The 15,072-nt window shown below is 35.9% G+C and overlaps 1 protein-coding gene across 13 annotated transcripts in view; it reads right to left on the bottom strand.

Moving 5' to 3' along the window:
• Positions 1–4,616: 4,616 nt before the first annotated feature.
• SLIT2 (slit guidance ligand 2) overlaps positions 4,617–15,072 on the bottom strand; it is a 266,328-nt gene continuing 255,872 nt past the window's right edge. For 11 of the 13 annotated variants that reach the window (XM_080371347.1, XM_080371341.1, XM_080371340.1 and 8 more), the window contains 3 exons: positions 10,731–11,019; positions 6,098–6,309; positions 4,617–5,014 (listed from right to left, as the gene is read on the bottom strand). In XM_080371347.1, coding sequence (XP_080227473.1) covers positions 4,773–5,014; positions 6,098–6,309; positions 10,731–11,019 — 743 coding nt within the window. In that variant the 3' untranslated portion in view covers positions 4,617–4,772. Of the gene's footprint in view, positions 5,015–5,668; positions 5,758–6,097; positions 6,310–10,730; positions 11,020–15,072 lie in introns of all 13 variants that reach the window. The other 2 variants (XM_080371346.1, XM_080371339.1) reach the window with 1 other exon arrangement.

Here is a 15,072-nt window from a genome sequence, read left to right on the forward strand (position 1 = left end):
CATGGAGCCCAGGAGACTAGTGAATAGAGCTGTTAACTCTATGTTTGGTTTGCTTTTCCCATCTGTGTTTTATTAAACTGAGAGCAAAACTTACTCACTTTTTTAACGTCAGGAACTGTTGGTGTCCAGGATGATGGCTGATATTAAGGTATACATACACAGTTTAACCTGGCTGAGGGCCAGAGAGGCCTATGATTTCCAGCCTAGACAATTTATTTGCAAAAGGACACAAAATCCCTCTACTCTCAGACATTTCTGAAAGGATGAGCACAATGACTTCCCGCTCTCCCAGGAACACAATACATAAAGAACACAGTAAAACAGTAGGCTCTCCAGGCTGAGCCAGGCTCTCCAGGCGTGCAGGCAAACACTTCAGTTTTACTTTACTCCTGACAGCCCCTACATAGTCACAACTACCAACAATTTTCTGATTTCCACTGTAGGAATCTTAAATAGATTGGAGATACCAGCTCAGTGCATAGGTATTTCTTCTAAAAGCCAAGAATCCTGAATGGCTCAAATGGGGATTTGCACTTTATGGGAACTGAAATTATGTGCCAGGCTCTCCACTGTAAGGTGGCATAGCTGAAGCACAGACACTTGCATGTCTAATGAGCTACTGCAAGAATTAACACTCACTTCTAAAGGCAAACAAAAAGGAACCAAAAGATGGGATTCTGAATTGCTTTCAAAAGATAAAACTTTTCCTCAGACAATAGGGTTAACTCCAGATAGAAAGATCAAGTGCATATTTTTCAGAACTGTAAAGAGGTTTCTTTTAAAGACGTAAGTTTCAAGCAGTAACAGATAAGGCTCCCAAAATAGAGCTTCAATGCAAACAGCCACCAACACTCTGACACTTTTCCAAAACTTCTGGGCATTTTCTTCTTAACAGCAAGCTCCTTTCCAAAACATACCACTCTCCCCCGCATCTCTTAATCATCACTCATCTCATAAAAATTAAATGGTGACATCCACTTTCTCCATTGCCTTGCTACTACCCTGCAAGTACATTCATTCCACAGATCACCAGGTCTGCCAGATTTTTGTCATCTATTAAGCCTCTGCATTCCGGTCTTTCCAGGCAAATACCTTTGTAACACTATATGAATATCATATTGACTGTGGCATCTACAGAAAGCATCATCATATTACAATGATTCTTGTAATACAGAAGCTCATAATATCCCCATATGGCAATGCAAAGTATTCTGGATACAAGACAAAACTGTTACTACAGTAGAGCTTAGAAAATAAACTGTATTTCTCAAAGCTTGTTCAAAGCCCATCATTTGTTTGCTTAAACCAGTATTTCTACAACTCACATATCCATCTCCCCCAGAAGCTTTAATGCAGACTGCAGAATCTGGTTCCATGTGTGATAGTGCCTATTCTGAATTGACTTTCAATGTTAACAAAAAAGCAGTGACTTGTTACTATTTAATTTGAGTGGTCTTTTTTTCATGCTTTTTCACATTTTTGTCATCTGTGAGATGACAGTATGAATTGTGCATGAACCAGTACAAATTAAGCACTATTCATGTGCTTTCTCTTTTACAGCTTTTAAGAATATTGGCAGAAAATGACGGCATTGTCAAGTTTCAGTTTTCTTGGTTCCTAATTAAAAAAGAATTTGAATTGTACGTAGTACTAACTCAAAGTGAGCAACTTGGTTACCATACTGATTCGTATCCTTCAGATCCAATGGTTTTTATGCATTCGATTCAATACATTCAAAGCAGACTGCATGAGTGATTCCTCTCATACGTTCTCTCCTCTGACCCTAGGAGAGAAACCTAATCCCCGAGCGCTGTGTTAAAAGGTGTATAACATGTTTTTGAATGAAGACCTATGTGTCTGGAGTGTTCTGCACTGAACTAAATTCTCCACTGGTTAGCTATGTTTAAAGCTACAGTTCCCTCAGATCCCCATTTCTCTTTTGGCGAATGTGAGCAGAAGGCAGCCTATTACAGCAATATAACAAGAAACTTGATTTAGGCAAAAAGGTTTCAGGGTGACTCATCTCACTGAGAAAAGTTCTCTCGTCATGCAGAGTAACACACCTTGTTGGTGCTGCAGGACTTCCAGTGGTGAGAATACAGGGCTGCTCAGGTTTTTAAGGTGTGAGCTGAGTCACTGTTTTATGTAGGTGCCTTATATTCCTCCAGAGGGGTAGGTGCCAAAGTTGTTTTTTGTTGTTTGTTTGGGTTTTTTTTTTTGGTTTGGTTTGGTTTGTTGGGGTTTTTCTGTTGTTTTGTTTTCTTTTTTGTTTGCTGGGTTTTTCTTTTTTTGTTTGTTTGTTTTTTGTTTTGTTTTAAGTTTTTGTTTGGTTCTGCTTAAAGACCACAAAAAGGCCCTGTCTTGCTGGCCTCAGGATCCCCAGTAGCTGCTAGCATTGCCTGAATACAGCGCAAAATTCCTTTTTCTCTGTCAGTATGAGGACAGAGCAGTCCAACTCCAGATACTTGGTACAGGGATTTTGATCATACACAGAAAAATAATACTGTTTCACCAAGAATGCTATGTAAGTACTGTTACGCAAAAATGGCTTTTTTTTCCTCAAAGCTACCCGTATTTACAGAAGAATTTTTAGAAGTCATACAAACTGCAAAGGTGGCCTCACGCCAAAGGCTGTTTCATTGCACATTCAGACAAATTCTAAAGCAAACTAAGTAAAATAAATACAGAATTTTCTGTAAAAATTATATTACAGAAGAGAAACCTGCTTCAGTATCATCCCATCCAATTGCTTAAATTTCAAATACTTAGTCCAAGATTAGTGACAATTAATCCCTCTGAAGAATCAAATTACTTGCTAAAAGAGCTGTCAAATTGTCATTTGGATAACCATTAAAATATTAGGAGAGATTCAGTTTGCCTTTTCATGCAGTGTACTTATAAGAAGCCTTTCGTTAATTTTGGTATGAGTTCAGCTGTGTTTGTAATGAGCCAACATTTTCAGATGTCACCGCCTGTAGGTGTAATAATCCCAAGTTAATTCCTTCTTCAGATTTTCAGCAATGAATACACTAGATCTAGGGTTGGGTTTTATTCTGTTTTTTACCAAATATTCTATGCAACTACAAATGTTTAATTAAAGGCTGATAGACAATTTAAACTTCTCAGAAGAATACAAATAAAAGATGTTAATGAAGTAAATATCTGTTTAATTTACAAACATCAGTAGCATTACTGATATCAGTCCAAATAAGACAAAGCACACTGCATTACACATGTACATCTAACTTTTTTGTAAAAAAAATAATAAAATAAAATTGAAAAACATCTGCATTTTTACAGGGTACCCTGGGTTTTACTGAAAGAAGAACACAACCCACTATTGATTACCAATTCTACATTATAATTTAGCAGCAACATGTTAACGTGGGGAACATTAGGGCAGTGAAGTAGTTTTATTATTTGGGGAAAGTCACAGTTCTTGATAGCACAGCCTTTTTTTTTTTTCTTTTTTATAAAAAAGGTAAAGAGCTCCATGGGAATATTAATTTATAAAGATCTACCTTCTAATGTCATTTTCTACATGCCACCTTATTTTCTGTAAGTACTGTATATAGGGAAAATCAACTTCTCTACAATTGCCACCTAGTGTAAAAACATTTTCTGTCATACATTATGGGTTCTTGGAAGGTGTCCTGAATATCTGCTGTACGTGAAAACTGCAGATTGTCATCACTTTCAGATTCAGTGACACCAAGTGGTCAGATTCTAAGGAAAAGAAAAAGGGAAGGGGAAGGAGAGGAAAAAGACCGAAAACATTTACCCCAAGACGACATGCTACGTTAGTTCTATTGCAAAAAATCCTGATTTTTAAGTCCTTTAAAAAAAAATACAAAAATACTGGGACAAATATAAATTAATATATATTAAAGCATTGAAAAACAGTAAAAGGGATCGCCTAAAAGGGTTAAGTACAATGTACTTTGATACAATAAATATTTCTCAATGAAACTGAATACTGTATAGAGTTGTTTAGAACTCATAGAAACAGAAATCCATATTATTACTAATTTATCCATCAATAATCTATTTTTATCATCCCCAAACATTTATATTACAAAAAATTAATACTGGAAAAGGGTAGATAAACACTTTTTTATGCTTCTTTTCCTAACATGCTGACATAAAAGTATACATCATCAGGAGATTTCAGGATTATAGTATATTCTCATATCTCCCATTTCCCATCCGTTAAATGGGACCCCATCTTCTCAAGATGCTTAATAATTCCAAAAGATAAAATGTATTTCATACAATTGTTATTTCTGCATAATCTGATTCTTTTCACTTGTAATGCTTCCTCATCCATAGGTAAGTGATTGGTATGGTCTGCCAAGCCAATAAAATATACCGATACGAAAGTGAAAAACCAAGCCTTATGTTCTGGTCAATATTTCATCTCTGAGCTGTTAAGCTGAAAGTCACATGTGTATAGTGTCAGTGTATCTTCAGCATGTTATAAAGAAGAATCCATGTTAAAAGCAGTTAAAAGTTTCCCATCTCTGTTGCAATGTTACCAGGTCTTTTTTTTTTTTTTTTTTTTTTTTTCTTCAAAGCTCCTCTTGGTTATGAGAAGTCTCAGTTCAAGCACTTGAATCTTTTCAAATGAAGAAAAAGTCTTTATTCTCATAATAAAAATAAGTCTGTTCTGTATTTTACAATATATTTCAAATATTTCCACTATGAAGCATTAATTAGTCCGACACGGTCAATAAGTATACAACATTTTCAAAAGACAAGTGTGACAGGGACACTTAGGAGAGACAATTTGTACAGCCACACTTCACCACTTTTTCAACCTCGTCCACAAATGATGACCCATCAGTGCATTCAAAAGAGTATTTCCGTCTCTTGCTTCTTAGTGGTCCACAGCACTGCCCGGTTGAACATCCTCCTTTACATTCTAGTCTCGATACCTTCTTGGTCGTCTGGCACGCAGCATACCCTTGCTGCTTTTGGTAGTAATCTCGGATTCGTTCCCCTCGACAAGAGATTTCTGCAGAAAACAGTATTTAAAATAAGAGATGCACTTTTGAGACACAGGTCAAAGAATCGTTGATGTCGCTAAGGAAGATGCTGTGTTTCTAATTGCAGTTGGGATTGGTGTTTTAAAGTTTGACTCAGCCTGTCTATTAGAAACTAGTGGTTCTACCAAACATAATTTGATTAATGCTGAGCTTTATTTCCTATACCTCCTATTCTCAGTAAAGGTTGTATTATGTGTAGTAAACCATAAATACAAGGCTATTACAATGACAAGAAAATTGGAAGCTTAAATCTTTTCCTGTTTTATAAAAATACACATCTTCTATTCCTACATTGCTTGCAGCTGGTTCTATTTACCATAGTGAAATGTTTCAGAGAGCATGCAATTTAATTTATTAGACCTGGAGTTTAATATTATTCAAACTCTTATTTAAAACAAGTTACAGTCCACTAACTTCATAAATTACTGAGGTATAAAACCAGCTAAAAATAAGACATCTGTTAAAAGTTCCACAACCATATTCTTCTGTTCTATTCACATCTATGTACAATACAAAATAAATGCCATCTGGGTAAGGGAAAGAGAGGGAGGGGGAGAGCTTTGATAGGCAAAGGACAAAGAAAAAGGTAGGGGGAAAAGTCATCCTGTTTTCATCCATCTCACCTGCATAATTCGCTGTGATAAATCAGTTGAAGCTGAGAGGTCAAAAGTAGAGTTTGTGATAAAACTAGGAGCAGAATCATTGGATTTGGCTTCTCAGTTGCAGAAGGCAGAGAAACAATAAATACAGAAAGATACAGCAGGTAAAAGGTAACAGTTAAATATAGTAAAAATGTGTTTTTGAATAAAGGTAAAAAAGAGAAATGTTTTCACAGCAAAACATTTGATGAAAAAATCCTCAAAATGTAAACAAATTCATGGGAAAAGTTTGATTTTTCTCTCACTGAGATAAATTCTTATGGTAAAAAAAAAAGCAACAAATGTGTGTGTTGTGGGAAAAAAAAATTGGTAATGTTTTTGGCTGTTCATGTTTTAATAAAAAAAACCTCTTTTCTAAGACCAAAACAACAACATTAACATATTTTTTTTTACCTTTATCACAGCTGTCCCCCGTGTATCCACTGCTGCATTCGCAATATGGTTTCCCAAGTCCTGAAAGCCTGCATTTGCCATGTTTACACCTGATGGATTGGCAGGGGTTAAACAGCATTTCCTCTTCATCACAGAGGACTCCCCCATGTCCCTGCAGGCATTTACAACTGTATGAAAACGCATTGATCGGCAAGCAGGTACCATGCACACATCTACAGGGGAAACAAGCCCAAGAGAATAAAAATATATTATTCATCAAAGTTCAGGCTAAGCAACATTAACTACAAATACTTTGGACTGTACTCAGAAGAAATTGCTTTTGTTTCTAATGGACTTTTTCAGTGAGATGCAGTGAAGTGGTTTATAATTGGTATGCAGGTTTACACAGAACAAGCTGCAGTACAGAGCTCTATCTCACCAGAAAACAGCCACTGTAGATGTGTTATGGAAGACTTTTATAGGCCAGTTATTAAACCCAACATTTCCTGGCCACCGAAATTTTCAGCATGCTTTTGAGAAGAATACAGCAAAATCAAGCCCAAATGTAACCCAGTGGAATTAAGTAGAGAAAAAGGATACTCCACCTGAAATTCTGGTTCTTGTATCATTTGAAAAAAACCATATTGTTACTCATGAAGTATGAGGCTCCCAGCACAAAGACAGGTCAGGCACTTCCTAACTGACACTTTATGACCAAAGCAATAGCAGTTTCAAAACTGAAGACATGCTCCCCCTTCAAACATATTAGTCTGCATTACCAACTGCTAGTAGTGTGGTCATAGAATCTGTGAGGCAGGTCTTCATGTCACTGAAAGCCATCTGCATTCATCTGGTACCCATGCAGAAACTCACACTAAATAAGGTTACATATTATCAGGTCTCACCCAAGTGATTAAACTAGCTACTCTCAGTTGATCTTTGGTAAACATTTATGGTAGGCTCAAATCTTGCTGTTAGACAAAAAAGGCTGTGAGTTAAGCTGCATCTGTTAAGTTCTGATGTACAGTAGTATGGGAACACCTAGCTGGTCTTCCCTTGAGAGAGAGGTGGTGTTTCCCAAAAGGAGGATATTTAATTATTCCTAGGTGGAAGCTGAAAATTAGGGCAATTCATCTTCTGAAAACATCACCAATGACTTGGAATAAAATCACTTCCTTTTGTTCATTTATTTGGTGGCTCAGGGTCAGTAACTTTCTTCCTAGAAATAATGTTATTAACTGTTGTCTTGATAGACAAGTATCCTATCTATGTAGTGTTTCCTAGGGAGACCACAGTGAAGATTACCCTGTAGGGAGGAATGCAATCCTGATGTTCAAGGTCTCCCTTCCTAATGTTTCTCCTGTCTGTGTTGTAAGACCTCTGAGCCCACAACCTCCTTAGTAGGTTACAGCATCCACCTAAATAAATATATAAGTAAATGAATAGCTTTAGATTAAAAAAAAAAATATATATATAATCCCCATTCTATCTAAAATAAAATCCTTTGTTTCAATGCCGTCAATTTCAATTTCAATTCCATCCCTGGCAGTGTTCAAGGCCAGGACAGATGGGGCTTTGAGCAACCTGGTCTAGTGGAAGGTGTCCCTGCCCGTGGCAGGGGTGTTGGAACTAGGTGATGTTTAAGTTCCCTTTTCACCCAAACTATGATCCTATGAATTTGAAGACGGCAAAAATTCATATAAAACTGCATTTCATAGTAAAAGAAGAGTTCTGTTAAGAACAACATCTCATTTTGCAATTTTTTTTAGAGAACAAAGTCTGTATTTCTGGAAACTTTGCTTTTTACTCTACTCCTTCAGTGGAGTAAGAAATTTGATAAAACTGAAAAGAATGCATAACAGTTTTTAACTTTGGCAAACTTGCATCAACTATTTAAAACTGTTTCATTTCATATATATCACCAAATTCCACTCATCAATGAAATCTACATTACGCTTCTCCATCTGTACCATTAATTCTGTGCAAATGCCTTAGGCATGATGTAACTTGGAAGAAAAACAGTGCAGGAAGTCAGTCTCATCACAGGATATTTAAATGGAAGGCACAACACATAGCCTCCATTCACAAACCCAGTTTGAGATTAAAAACTACAAATATAAAACTTAAATAATAGCTTAAGCACCTCCAAGTTCCCTGTTATGCGAGAGTCTTTATTTCTGAAGCAACTATGTTCCCTAAAAAATTTCATCTTGTTCCTGTGGTTGAAGTCTGATATTCCAAGACTGTTAGATTAAGCAACTCAAAATTGAAGGCTTAGACAGCATCACAGGGCAGATGGCTTTTGTTTCTTTTATGTTCAGCATTTGATCTATTCTCCATTTACAAAAACCTAGTTTTAGGACATCTGATCTATGAAGTTACTCAGGTGACGCTGACATCACGTCATACCCTATACAGGCTGTTTTAGATATCAAAGCAGTCTGTGTCAGGGTCTTTGGTAAAGTTCTGCTTGACTTAGAAGATAATTAAATCTTAGATTATGCCAACTCTTATACTTTTGCTCCCACTCATTCTTTGAAGCCCTAAATTTCATCTTCAGACTGTACTGAAAGGAACATCAGGCTAAGTGCAAACTTGGGCACAGTTTCATCTTATCTAATTTTAGGTACCTATGTCAGGCACTCAAGTTAGATGTGTAACTGCCATAAGCTCCCCACAAAGTCATGGAGAGAAATGAGCTCTTCCAGAGGGTAATTAGACCACTTGAGGTCTAATTTACTCTTTAGAAATTTTTAGAAATTTACTGACTATACAGCAGACTTTGGTCACTAAGTTCCTAAGTCAAGCACCTGGATTTAGGTAAAATAAATGTAAGCCTTATGCCTTTTCACAGTGTGCAGGGATTGCTAAAAGATCCCCTGCATTTTCAAAACAGAGATCATGACTACTCTGCTTCTCAGATAAAAGTGGAATGTTATACTGTATTAGATGGGCAAAATGCATCTATTCAATAGACTGATTTTAGAGATTAATCAAGAAATACAGAATCAAAATACCCAGGAACTAAAGAACAACAAACCCCACCTTCACTCCAGATAAACAATTTTGATTTGGTTTTCTTTCCTAAAAGCTCACAGCACTGTCTACAGCTGAAACAAAACCAATACTTTCAAGAGCTTACAAAATACTAATGTTGTGCTCACTTAATTCTCCTTCCAATATGCCTGTATCTGATACTTGCCAAGTTTTCTAATCTACTGCAAAAAGCACTCTGTTTGGGTGCTGATGTGTATAGTTATGAGAACCTATACAGAATCTAATTTTTCAAGGACACTTCAAAGAAATTCTTTGGCTTTTCTTATTATAGAACTTGGTGGTTCAGTTCCATGTTATTTTTGACTCCTCAAGTATAGACCTCACATTTGTATTTTTTAATCTGCTGTGACCTCCTTTATGTCTTAACTTACTGTGAAAAGAGGACAGGATAAGAAAAAGACCCACAAACAATGAAATGCTATAATGATATTCCTCAAAAATTCACTGCTGTAGCTTTGGGAAGAGTTCAAAACTTAATAGTGCTGAGTGTCCATAGCCAATGTAAAGAATGCTAACTGCACTGTAAGACATGGTAACTGGTGTATAAAGCTGTAAAGGGTCAGACTCTACACCCACACTATGTGAAAAGATCACTTAAACATCATTTTATATGTGAATTGAAAATCATCTTAGTAGAATCTCTTAAGCAAACTCAGGCCACTGATCATCAAAAGTCACACCAGAGCCCTGAAAAAGCAGCAGCCAAAAGATCCAAGCAGGCTTTCTTTACTCTTAAAAAAAAAAACAAAACCAAAAACATATATATATATACACACACATTTGCCAAACTGTAGAACTGTAGTAAGGACAGTGGTAAGGGCAAACAGAATGACATTTTGTTGCCCGTGACCAATAAATTCTGGAAAACTTTGAACTTCTGAAGTTTCTGACCTTCTTGTGCTGGGAGAACATGAGACAAAAAATTGAATCTGTCTCTATAGTAAATTTTAAAGATGAATACATATAGATATTGATACTCTCATATACACATATCTTTTGTTGTCTCTTTACACTTATACAAATGACCCTCTCTAAAACCATACATAAAATGTCCAACCTAAAATGTTTTAGTCAAATCAGCAAAAGGAATTAATACACAGAGACTTAAACAGAAGTTTACCATAAAGGTAGAAATCTGTTTTCCTGCTAAAACCTGGGGTACTGTAAAAATATAACATATATGTATTGTATCAAGTTTTTAAAACACAATAGAGAATAAGAATTGTATTTTGTCATTTTATACAATTATAAATAACCAAATAGATTTTTTTCCATTTGCAACTTCTTTTAAATGATTTTTGTACCAAGTGTCGTACCAACACTTGCATCAATGTAACTCATTACAGACCCATACAGAGCGTGTAAGAGCACTTCCCAGGCTTGAGGCAGAACTTCAGTGAGATGTGTGTATCTGCTCCCCTAAACTGGGGCTTTTTAGTCATTAAGAATATACTTTAACCTGGACACTGTTTTCACTTTTACATGCCCAGGATATTTTGTTTCTTGCTGAAAAAAGTGTGAACTTCTATGAAAAAAATACACAACAGGGGATGTATATGCATATTATACTACTATTCGGTCTTGAGGAAGGACATACTTATTTCCAAGACATGGGTCATTAGTTTGTTGATCACAGAGGGGTCCAGTCCATCCTCCTTCGCACTCACAGGAAAAGCCTGACTGGCTGGTAGCATGGCATGTTCCATGCACGCAAACTTTCTTATGACAAGGCTCGCAGCCTGGCAGAATTCCCACTTGTAGTGGCACATTTCTGAAGTCCTGGAGTTCGCTGTTGATATATAGATTACGGATGCAACCATGGAAGCTGGTGCCGTTCTGTCCTGGAGACTGGCGTAAAGCTGCTATGTTATTTTTCACAGGCATACCTAGGAAATTAATAATAGCAAATAATCAGTGTAATCTTTGGTAAAACTTTCTGCACCATTTTATCTATTTTTAAAACATTTTTAAAGAAATATTTCTTCTTCATCAATTTTTCTTAGCTATTCAGCCTACAACCATGAGCAATGATCTAGTATTTGAAAATTATTCTGGTTGCCAAGCATGCATGTAAAACAGCTCCAAACCCTTAAGTCTCTAGGTCCAGCTAAAGAGATGTATATAGGACTTCACATAGGAAGGTCACAATGTGAAGAGGTTCAGACACATGCCTGGTTTTGACCTAATGCAAAGTCCAGTACTTTCTGAATCTTGGTAATACAAAAGCTGTTGAAATTTTGCCGCTGACAGATGATTTTTTGTAAGCTGCTAAGGTACGCAAATGCAGAACATTTAGCAGGACCAGCTCATCAATTTGGAGTTGGAATACATATTTCAAATATGAAAATTTGCTAGTGAAAATACTTGGAAAGATAAGCTCAACAGAATGAAGATCCATTAAAAAAAAAAATAAAAAATAAAAAAGCCACTCAGAGTTTGCCATTATAACGTAAAACAAAGATAGTAAATAATAATTCAACATTAACATACTTATGTGTAGATATTTCTAGATAGTGCAAATGCCCCTGATGTTGACCATTTTCAAAATAATTCCTCTGTTGTAGTCTATAATTGTTACAAGTGTAATTAGGTATAAGTGATGCAGTTATCCTGCTGTGATCAGTTAATCATGTAAGACTAATTCAGACAAACATTACTATTAAATATTGTTTTCATGTAAAAATAAGTTTCTTCTACCTCATGCTTTTCTTTTTCTTAACTTATTGCCAACATATTGGTTTATATTAGTTAGTTCTTAAGATATTACATTCAAATAATGAATACAAAAATGCCTAAATACCTCCTGAGACTACTAAATAAAGGAAATCAAAGCATACTGAGCATTAGAAAAGGATCTGTTTACTTGAAAATATATATGCTTATTAGCTGTACAGGTTTATTCCCAGGCAAAATTAACAATTTTCATTCTGGTACTTAGATAACAACAGAAAGGAGTAATGTTCTGCATAGTTGCTCCTTAACCATGTAAGCTGATACTTGTAATGGTTTTATATAGTCACTCTGACCAGTTAAGTGTAATGCAGAAGTGCTATGCAACCTAATGAAGTAGACCTGTCTTTCATGTAGAGGTTATTGTAATTTCATTTGTGCTAAGCTTCAGTGATTATAGAAACGAACAATACTGCACCCACACTGCTGAAGAGCATAATCGTCTTTGATCCTATCAGCTAAGTATAGGACTATTATATTAAAGGATTCAGACAGCAAACAACCATTATTTTCCATTTCCTCAAAAATATTTGCCATACTCTCAAAATCCAGAGACAAGGAACAGTCATCAGAACCTCTTCACCATGATTTCTCCCTTGAAAGCAAGACTCAGCAAAAAACGTTTAGGCAATGTGGCTTGAGATCTCTAATAGCAGAATAGATGCACTGCAAAAATAAAAGCTGAATAAAGCTAAGTACACCAATGCAACGCTAAACTAGATGTTATACTTGTAAAGGTCTGCAAATTTATAGATATGATTTCTGGGAACCGTATAAGCCTGTATGAAATCAGATAATATATCTCCCATATGATTTGGGGAATTTTTGTCTATAATCTCTAATATGGAAGACATTTGGAAACACAATGCAAGCATATAAATAAGCTTTTACCCTATCCACTTTTTGCTGCTTCTAGCAAGTTACCAAATGTTACAAGACTTATGTGTGCAAAACCTGCTTATATTCTTTAGCAATATTTCTTAGATAATTATTAGATAAAGGTTCTTTATCAGTTAAGAAAGAACTGCTATAGAAACGATGCAGACAAATATTTCAGCTCTGTTTTCAGGAAGGTAAGAAAGTTCCCACTCTGCTTTAAGCTTTTGGTCACTGAACTTGACTGCAGGTAAATTAACAAATTACTACTCAAGGAGGTAAACGGTAGGACACTGATTAAATAACAGTCATACAATAAAACTGGCAAAATTAATATCTCATTCTAGAAGCTGCTACAACAGAGCAGGCACAAATGAAAAGCAGCTGATGTCCTACCTGTCTCAGAAATAGTGACTTCCATGAAACAAGGTGCCACTCAGCTAGTAAAATATGCTCTATAATTTCTGAGAGAAGAGTGTGAGGTATCAGTGTATGACCCCTTTGAAGAGTTGTTGAGAAGAAACAGACTGTGCCTTAAGACTTATAGAAAGCCATGGTCTTTCAATAAGTCTCACTGAAATCTGTTCTAGAAAGACTGAATATCTAGAGTGTGTTTTCTGACCACACAAGAGAGCCATACCGTTGGGAAAAGGTCAAAAACAACAACAAAAGGAGTATTAATCAATTAGGCCAATTTCTATAAAAATAAAGTTAAATTTCCTGTTTCAGACCAATGCAAATATTGTGATCCAAGAATAACTTTGTTTTAAATAAAAAAGGTGGGGGTGGGGTGGGGTGGGGTGGGGGGAGGTGGGGGGAAGCAGAGAGAGAGGGAGAAGACCATACAAGGGCTTACTGTCAAGTCTGAATTTCATTCTGCCAGCTGAGGTGATGCTTACCAGAAATGCCATTTTAGCAGGAAGGTGATAAGAGTAAGTGTAAGCTACATGATGATATAGGTGTCAAAGTAAGACTCTGGCAAAGATAAAAATACTACATAAAATCCTAGTGAGAATTTGAGTTCTTAACTGATGAAAATGTGTGATCAAATTCTAGATACAGCTGGATAAGAAAAAATTGAATGAATCTCAAAAAGATGGGTAATATAAAGCTACAAGAGTGGAAGTGTCTCAAGGGTTTTAAAGGTCATAAATAGATAAACATAGACAAAGAACAGAAAAGTTTAAGACCTGAATATCAACCTACTGGTTTCTTTACTTTGTTTTGTAATAACGTGTTTCTAATAATGGTTTTCATTCTGTTTTAGACAACATTTTCTATGACAGCAGAAACAATTGTCTGCTTGGAGCCTGAATGTGAAGAGTTGACATAGACGGAACACAGGATCTATCTAAAAAGACTCCTGTTCTTCGGAATCAAATCACTAAAGGAAAGGATTATTTCAAAAAAATATTTCTTCTGATACTTCAAAATGAGGATGCAGATTAGGATGATTCTCCTAAAGGAGACACAGATCTGCAAGATGAAGCAGCAAGGATATGTCACAAATCAACAGGTATTAGTACTGCATAGAATAAATGCTTATAGTTAGCAGTCTAGCCTCATTTTATCAAAAGATGCCCATTACAGACAGAGGGATCATTCTGCACTAAGCTTAGGTTTCAAGTAGTAAAATTGGCCTTAGCAGTCATTAAGTAACAAACTGATGTTGACAAGATAAGTAAGCTAGTAGACAGTGTCTTATTAGAATCTATAATCTAAAAAAGCCCATCATTCCTTCCAGAAAATGTGGCATAGGACACTATGGAAACGACAGAAGTGACACACATGAAAAAATGTAGAGAGGCTTCCAAAAGGCAATCCTCCTTTGAAGATTCATGATATGAAGCAATTTTAAAGGCAGCTCATACATTTCATAATTTTAATTCTTTTCTCTGCTGGTATGGGGCTGATGACTAATGTTGAATACTATCTTGTACTTCCTCCCATCTTAGATGGGAGATGGCAATGACAAAATCTGAAATGATCTGACAAAAAAACTTTGGTGTTTCAAGGGAATACATTGGGGATTTTCAGAGACAAAAGTCAACTTACCCCACACCACTTGTAACTGAGGCACTCGTTACACTAGTTTTGTAGGAGAAATAGACTATTCTTGATCAGTATCAGAGAGGCTTCCTGATTTTTTTCCCATTAGAGATATATCTAAGCAACTACCCTGAGCTTTTCTGTATATTTAGAAAGAGGATAAATAGCAACCTAACTAGAGAAAATAGGCATCTCATGAATGTGCTACTGGTAGCATAGTTTTTTGCAAGGTAGCAAGATGCTCAAGTCTGAAAAACTTAATCTCAGACAAAAAACCAGTTCTT

Source organism: Falco punctatus, assembly GCF_963210335.1.
Source record: "Falco punctatus genome assembly, chromosome: 1".
NCBI lineage: Eukaryota > Metazoa > Chordata > Aves > Falconiformes > Falconidae > Falco > Falco punctatus.